At 33.6% G+C, this 8,732-nt stretch overlaps 1 protein-coding gene across 1 annotated transcript; it reads left to right on the top strand.

Annotated features, from left to right (window-relative positions):
* Nucleotides 1–83: 83 nt before the first annotated feature.
* vgll1 (vestigial like family member 1) lies at nucleotides 84–4,759 on the top strand. The gene is made up of 4 exons (XM_067456589.1): nucleotides 84–242; nucleotides 1,855–2,055; nucleotides 2,134–2,523; nucleotides 2,942–4,759. Exons 2-4 carry the CDS (start codon nucleotides 1,869–1,871, stop codon nucleotides 2,980–2,982), a joined length of 618 nt encoding a protein of 205 aa, XP_067312690.1. The 5' UTR covers nucleotides 84–242; nucleotides 1,855–1,868; the 3' UTR covers nucleotides 2,983–4,759.
* The last annotated feature ends 3,973 nt before the right edge of the window (nucleotides 4,760–8,732 follow it).

The raw sequence follows: 8,732 nt of genomic DNA, 5'->3' as shown, positions 1-8,732 counted from the left end.
CTTGTTCTGTCACATTCTACTCATACTGGTTAAAGTTCACAGACTGACGCCCCACATGTAAGGGCAAAACTGAAGTAGTTTCTTTTAGTCAATCTTTTCCCTCAGAAGGAAACTATTGAACTGATTATACGGCAGCATGTGTAAATCTCGTGCAATGACGGATATCACCTTTACTTGTAATTGATCGGTCTGCAGCGTCTGATTAAAAAAACACTTGATATATTTTGCACGACTTTTGTACGGTGAGTAAAAGCTCTATGGCTATTTCCATGACACTAGTATTTTATATGTTTTAAATTACTGTAAAATTATTATAACATAAATTTTCAAAACTTTTTAAATTCTATAAATCTGGATACGATCAAGGGCTGTTTGAACTGATTGAACGTAGTGATTGTACGTTGCATACAGTCTGCAATGAAAATTGTTGTAAAATGTTACTAAAGCTATATAGAGAGAGTAACCTGTCAAAAGTTTGGAAACATTACACAAGAACTCTCCTCACTGGCTGAATCTATTTAATCAAAAATACAATACAAACAGTAATATTGTAAAATATTATTACCATTTAAAATAATTGTTTTCAATTTTTCAGTTGGTCCAACTGAATTTCTATGAATTAAATTGCATCAATTCATAGAAATTCAATTTGGCCAAAAGAAAAGTTAAGGTGCGATCAAGCAGTCACTAGAAAACTTTAAATTAAAGACATTATTATTATTATTATTATTATTATTATTACTATTATTTTTTTATTTATTTTTTTACAGTGTACTTTTACAGTGAAAACAATAATACCATTTAAACATTTGTGATGAGATAAAAAAGAGAAATTATTTTATTTTTATTTATGAAAAATGCATTACATTGATCAAAAGTGCAACATTTATAATGTTACAAGATATTTCTATTTAATAAACTTTTTAATACATGTAATAAAATGCATAAATGCAAACAAAGTTAATGAAAATGTTCTATTCATCAAAGAATCCTGAAAAAAGAATACTAAAAAAAGACATCCCATTTCCACAAAAATGTTTTAAACAGCACTGCTTTGATAATAATAAGAAGAAATGTTCCCTGAGCAGCAAATCAGCATATTAAAGTGATTTCTGAATGACCATAAGACACTGAAGACTAATAATGCTTTGATTTTTAAATGAGTTTTGAAGCCCTGTTACCAAAATTTGAGATTTAATAAACAACATGGTGACATTTGATGGGTTGACTAAGACTCGCTGCTTGTTCCTATAGCCAGAGATGTTCTGGAGGAAACGTATATATATATATATATATATATATATATATATATATATATATATATATATATATATATATATATATATATATATATATATATATATATATATATATATATATATATATATATATTGATTACATATAATGTGTTGTTCAATATCCTATTTTAACTTTTTTAGTAAACAAAAACATAAAAACACTGAATTTGTGGCTCAGGTAATAAAAAACAAAAACATTTCTGTGGAAATTGCATCAATGATCAGGTTTTATTCTTTAGCAGAACAGTGCTCATCGAGATAATTTGTCAAAAAAAGTATTCTATGTCAATCATGGTATCTTATTGCCACCGTATAACACCTAAATACTTGAATAATCGATGATTTCAGCTAATATCCAACAATTTGTAAATGTAGAATGAGATACAGTTGGGCTTTAATATATCCCATCCTTATATCCTTCCATTCATCAAAACTCTACAAAGAACATCAAAAAGTGATGGGATTTTATTGCAATTTCACATTAGAATGAGAAAACATGACAATGAGTAATGTATACAATAATCTATAAACGATGCATTGCACACCATATCTGCAGTACCTAGATCAGTGATGGAGGAGGCTCTAGGAAGCCCAGTGGCTAAGATTAAGGAGGAGTCCGGTAGTGTCCTTCTCACCTACTTCCAAGGAGACATCAACAGCATGGTGGATGAACATTTTTCCCGGGCTCTAAGTAAAGCAACTAAACCGAAGGGAGAACACTCCAAAATCAAAAGAAACTGCAGATCTGCTCAAACAAGTAAGCAAGTCCCCTCACATTTCTTTTTACATGAAAGATTTTGACTTGTTTAATTTAAACATTGAATTCCTTTTTTAGATGGACTTGCTTCAAATCAATGGGAAGCACAGTCACAAACTAGGTTTCAGCCCATGTTTCCTCCAGAACATCTCCGGCTAGGAACAAGCAGCGAGTCTCAATCAAACCATCATATGTCAACAAATTTCCCTGCAAACAGTGCTGTTCTGTGGTCAGGAGATTCTAGGCCAGGTATGAGTCTCGCTCTGCCTCCCGTGATGTACCCCTCGGCTGATGGTTTGAGAGTAGCAGAACAACAGTACTCTAATTCCCTGTTAAACTTGCTCCACGACGATCACCCTCACACGAGCGCGGTGATGGCACACTCTTCCAAACAAGAACTCATGTCTGGATGGACGAAGTATCCTGGATTTGGCAACCAGATGACGTGTGATATCAATCTAAACGCAGGTAAATGCCCTTATTTTCTATTCTATTCTATTTTAATCACACCCAATACTGTTTGAAAGATTTTGTAATGCTTTTGAAAGAAATATTTTACACTTACCAAAGTTGCATTTATTTGATCAAAAGACAGTACAAATATTAAATGGATATAAAATAAAATATAAAGAAATATATACAAAATATAATAGACAGCAATCCTGTTTTAAAATTTTAATTTGTTATTTATTCCTGTGATGGCCAACCTGAATTTTCAGCAGCCATTACTTCAGTGACTTTTTTTGTCAAATGTAATGCTTCCTAACAGAATAAATGTATACATTTCTTTCAAAATAACAACAAACACATACTGGCCTCAAGCATTTTTACATCATATCAATCCTCAGCATTTTTTTTAATCAAGTCACTTGTGCTTGCCTTTTAGGTGTATCGGTGATTGAGAAAAAAGATCTTTATTGGTATTAGCCGAAAAGTGATTCGAGATTTAAAAGCAAGAACAAAGAAGTCTTTCACTGCTCTTTTCGTTTAACTGAACAAGTGACTAATGGACCTAGCAATGCTTCACCTGGAGGCTTCTGCACATCCAACCTGTTCAGAAACAAGCTCTTCGTGTACCACAGCGCAAAAGATTCTACACAAGATTGGCCTCAGGCTATATGGTTAAAGACCATCACACACACACACACACACACTCTCTCTCTTTTTTACTGCCATTTGTTTTAGAGTTCATATATATGTTGCAAATTAATTTTATTTTGTATTTTTCTAACATCTGTTGTTTTTGTGACATTGAATTTGTCAGATTGGCTGCACTGGGTATAAATAACTTTATTTGAAAAATGATTACAATCATGATACATTAATTACGACACAATTGTATCAATGTACAAAAACTAAAAGTATACAGTTTATGTGGGCTTGAGTAGACAGTAATTTAGAACAAATGCAGATGTTTCAATTTGTACAAGCTATATTTATTTGAAGATGATATCCTGTTACACCAACTTGTCTACTGGCATTTGTCTAATTTGGCTGTTAAGTTGCAGATATTAGTTTGAATGGATGCAAAATAGTTTTTTTACCTATCAAAAATGTAAAAGCATATTTATTTTGCTATCCCAACACATGCACCATTATACATTTATTCACATTTTATTATTAGCATCTATAATTGTTTTTGTCATAGAATGCTATATGTGGCTCTCAGAACAGGCCTTTGAGGGATTTTTAGGTAACAAACCACCAGTTTGGTTGGAAACCACTTTGGTTTTGTATTTTATTTCCTTTAAATTACAAAAAAATGATATTGTACATCATTTATTCGGTGCTGAAATACATTTTATTTGTAAATTATAAGACAGACTTGGTTTCTATTACGACGTATTTTGACATGACAGGCTAAAACGGTCTATGATGAATGAAAACACAGACAGACTGCACCCTAGTGGATGATAACAATATTGCACCGCATCTCACTGTAAAAAATACATTACTTATAGCAGCATGACGTAAAGTCTTCATGTCTTGGAGCCAATATTAATCTCACACTATGATGTAAGCTAACTATCAAACTCAACTCCCCGACCATGAATCCAAATCATGGACGCAGATGGGGGAACAGCCACCTCCACACCCCTGCTTGAGGATTATTGATGTCCTTGCACTATATTTAGCAGTTACCCATCCGGTGGCACACATGTCCCTTTCCAAATAAAATGGACCAATGCCAAGGCTAAGCTCAGATCTGAGCTCAGCCTCAGTCTCACCTCTGGCTAGAATCATCATCATATGATTGATCACTTTATTTTACTGCAATGGAAGTAAAGGACATTTACAGGACAGAAAACTTTTTCAGCGACTGTTTTGTTAAGCAATACCTGAAATCTGCGAGGATTCCAAGTATTTATTAAAAACGGTAAGTGAACGGGACTTTGGTTTAGGCCTATAACGGGGCCACAGTGGGAGTCGTGAATAGGGATCACAGCAGCAACTCACTCCATCACACGACCGTATCCTCCTAGCGACATCGTGAACGAGTAGGCCTATATTGTTATCACACTACACAAATAGGCCTACATAGGACAACTTAAGTTTATAAGTTCTTCATCAAAGTAGTAGGCTATGCTAGGTAGTATACTGCTGTGACAGTATACGTGATTTAGGACGCAGCTTCTCTCATTCACAAAAACTCAATTGCCGCCATCTTGTAGCCCACCTCACCGATAGTGAAACATTAGAAAACTTCGGCATTAGGTAACACTTTATTTCACTATTCCACTTTAGACATTCTAACAACTATAACCAACTTTGCAAATAAATGTCAAATAAGTAGACTATCTGCACTAAGTCTTCCAATTGCATTGTCAACTTCTACTCAACAGTCTGAGTGATAAATGAGCATTAGTGGACTTGAAATGTTATATGCATGTTAGTTGACATGTAGTTGCAAAAGTAGCCTACTTATAGTTGAATGTCTAAAAAATATAATCAAAATAAAGTGTAACCCTGTTTTTAATATCAGGCTTTGTTGTTGTTGCAATGTTCATTTTGATGCTAAAGGCTGATTGTAGCCTACTATTGTTCATTGCAATCTACCATTTTTATATTCGTTTTTTAAATAAGATAATATACAGGCACAATTATCAAATATTTTCAACTGGAGTCAGGTGTGCCCAAGTCTTTATTCATGTGTTGTGTTTAGTCAGCCATTATTATAGGCAACACCAGTCAAGCCGATTGTAAATTAACCCTTGCCAGGTGCCTTCAATAGACTTTAAGGTCTATTGGGTGAATGTTTTCCCCCTCATATTTTGTCTTACTCTGCTGTTTAGCTAAACAAGTCATGGGCTTTGATCCACATGATATCAGTTTAATGAGAAAAGTTCTCAATTGTTTAGGACATTGTTAAAAAAAACACTCATTGTGCTCTGTGATATTGTGCTGCACAAGGCAAATTGGAAGTTATTCACGACTCGTCTCTGGCATTTCGGTTTTCCTTTATTATTGACACTGTTTCCAGTCAAGTCTCTGCTCTCCTTTTTACTCACACTTAATCTGTAATTCTAATACACCTTAGAGAATCCACATTGCAGAACTCAATTAGTGTGCTGACCTACAAAGGTGTCACCTTTAAATAGGACATATTTCATTTCTGGCACAATGATATTATTATTATCTTACCTCTGTTGTCAGTGTTGCTTAGCCAATTTCCATAATGTGTCATTTCTAAAACAATGCGGTCTGACAGTAGATACTAAATAGCTTCTGCTAACTATTGTAAGCTAGCTGAGATCATTGATCTATACGAGTTTCCGGGTTCTGGCAGCCACAGCAGCCATTATGCTAATGCTGATATGTCTGTGTTATTAACCTTTTTGTAACGGCAGTGTCTCTCTGACAGCACTTATAGTGATTATTTATATGGTAGCAATCAAACACAAATTACTCAGGAATTCAATATAAACTTTCATTCACAATTGGCAATAGCATACTTAAAGAATTTCAGAACAATATACACACAAACAACTCTTACTAATGAAGATAACTGACAACAGAAAGAAATAGGGAGTTAATCGGTAACTAAAAAACAGGAATTAAAAAAAAGTTTGGCTGTTGAAAAATGTGAATCTGTGAAAAACGGTGACAGCATGCACATGCACACGCACATTACTCTGTTTAGTCTATATGCGCGTTTGAATGTGTATGTGCACAGGCGTGTAGTATTTCTTTACAAAGAGACTTTGCCTACTTGTCTGTCATGCATAATATAGCACTTTAGTTGTTTTCGCAAATTTGTGTGATATCATTTTGATGACTTTATATTGGTACAAAGAAAAAACTGAAAGGAAACAAATGGTACATGAACAAAAACACAAAGAAACATAACACAACATAACCCTTACAATTACAGTGACAAAAAACAATTATAAAACCAAATTTTTGGATTTCATAACATCATTACTGTGAAAAATCCCAGTGCTGATTGACACACTGGAGATTGCAGCTATTAACCAAAGAGTGTTAAAGTGAAAAGTGAGCTTTTACACTACACTGTTCTATAAAACATATATGGAGGCATCTGTAATATTAAATACCATGCTAAAGCTTTGTCGTTTTACTTTTGGTTCTCAGGACTAATGTTAGCTCTTTTAATGATGCATAATATTTAAAGCATGCATTTACTTTATGGTCAGTCATTCTGAATCACTTCAAACAACAAACAGTGGCGGAACTAGATTTTTGTAGAGGTGGACGTGGTCCATAGGCCATGAACGAATATAATGTGCAAAATATATCAAACGAATATAACTTATTTGTTTTATTCATTTTGACTTATGTAACATTGCATTCTAATAAATAAGCAACCACAATTTTAGATACCAGTGGAACTTCACAATTCTTGATTCTAACTAATATTCCACAGCAAAAAAGGCAAATAATATACATTTTTAAAACATTAGTGTGAACAGGCAGCAATACAGTTAGAACAGTGCTTGAAGTTGCAAGGTCTAACAGTAATTCAGGTACAGATATGAAATAATCAAATAAATAACATTGGATAATCTTCACTGTATAAATTAAATAAAGATTGATGCATGTTAAAACTGGCTACAAAAGTTATTCAGTCAAGATCAGTGGGTGATTTTTCTTTTGTTCTTTGATTAACTTTAATGACAGATGCCATGAGGTAGGCTACTGTCACTTTAATATTGAATCCAATACTGACACGCATCCAATTAAATTTTTCAATGGCTTACATTCGGTTAAGACATAGCTGACTGTGTTGTGTGTTAACTATGATACTTGCTATTTTTGGCATACCTTTATGACTGTTCAAGCTGCCTGTGTGCACGCTATGGATGAAACGCCATATGCCACGTACTAGACGCATCTCGTTCTCATGTTCTCAGAATTAAGCCGGCAATGCAAAACAGTATAATAAGTTCATCCTGTGAACACTCAGTATTGCCAGGTGCCAGGATTTTGAGCAGAACCAGAAAATATGACCATATCACACCAGTCCTCAGGTCACCGACACTGGCTTCCAGTTACAGTTAGGATCGATTTTAAAGTACTAGCACTTGTTTACAAATCTCTCAATGACCTCTTAGGACCTCAATACAACTGCAGATATGCTGATTAAATACAAACCCAACCGATCACTCAGATCAGCAGGATCAAGTCAGTTATAATTACCAAGAGTTCACTCAAAGCAAGGAGAGTCTGCGTTTAGCTATTATGCCAGCCGCAGTTGGAACCAGCTTCCTGAACAGATCAGATGTGCTCCAACAGTAGCCACACTCAAATCCAGACTCAAAACATCTGTTTAGCTGTGCATTTACTGAATCAGCACTGTGCCACTGTCCACTGATTGCACCTTATCTTATCTATGCATCATCTTTTTATAACTGTTTTAGTTTACCTTTGTTCTTATCTTTAGTTATTGTTATTTTATAAATTCATTTGAGTTAAATATGGTGAGTGAAAACTGGGTTTGATGGAAATAGCAAGTTTGACAAAAAGGTATGAGTATGTGTAAATCTGTGGAAAGGTATGATGAGTGAAAATGGGTTTAACAAGAAGTTTCTGAGTAAAAATCAGGGAATAGTGATTGAAATGGATGTTATGAATGTGTTTGAGAAATAATTTAATGAGATGTGATGTTATTAAGACATGTATGTACATGTATGTAGATTGTAAACTGAAGGATGTTTTAGAGACTGAATGTAATTGGATGTATCATTCTGTCTATTTATTTTGTTGTGGTTTATTTTCAGACCACTATTGTGTATTTGACCATTTTATTTTATTTTTATTCTCTTTCTGATAACTGTTTCAATTATCCTTGTTTTCATTTTTAATTCTTACACATGGTATTCTTATTTCTCGTTCATATGTTATCACTATTTTAATTAATTTAAAGCACTTTGAATTGCCATTGGGCATGAAATGTTCTATACACATAAACTTTCCTTGCCTATTGATTATTAATTATTTCTAAGATAATTTTCTTAGCCACAAAAAATGTATTCTTCCTAAGATTTACAGTTGAAAGGGGTGGATTTTGAAAAGTATATAGAAACATAGTTACAAAGTTAGCTGCTACTAGTAGAATGTCTAAAGTGGACCATCAAAATAAAATGTAATCAACATCTAAAATGCTAAAAAATAAATAAAAAAAATGTATTTGTGATGTGTCAATCTGTCTACCCAGA

Source organism: Pseudorasbora parva, chromosome 11 (assembly GCF_024679245.1).
Source record: "Pseudorasbora parva isolate DD20220531a chromosome 11, ASM2467924v1, whole genome shotgun sequence".
NCBI lineage: Eukaryota > Metazoa > Chordata > Actinopteri > Cypriniformes > Gobionidae > Pseudorasbora > Pseudorasbora parva.
This window is presented reverse-complemented; position numbering and strand designations above follow the sequence as displayed.

What these genes read in the sequence shown, in the direction of transcription:
- vgll1 (XM_067456589.1), top strand. Translation starts at nt 1,869, where the DNA reads ATGGAGGAGGCTCTAGGAAGCCCAGTGGCTAAGATTAAGGAGGAGTCC. An exon ending in CTGCAGATCTGCTCAAACAA is followed by an intron (nt 2,056 to 2,133) that starts GTAAGCAAGTCC and finishes TTCCTTTTTTAG; the next exon opens with ATGGACTTGCTTCAAATCAA. An exon ending in TGATATCAATCTAAACGCAG is followed by an intron (nt 2,524 to 2,941) that starts GTAAATGCCCTT and finishes CTTGCCTTTTAG; the next exon opens with GTGTATCGGTGATTGAGAAA.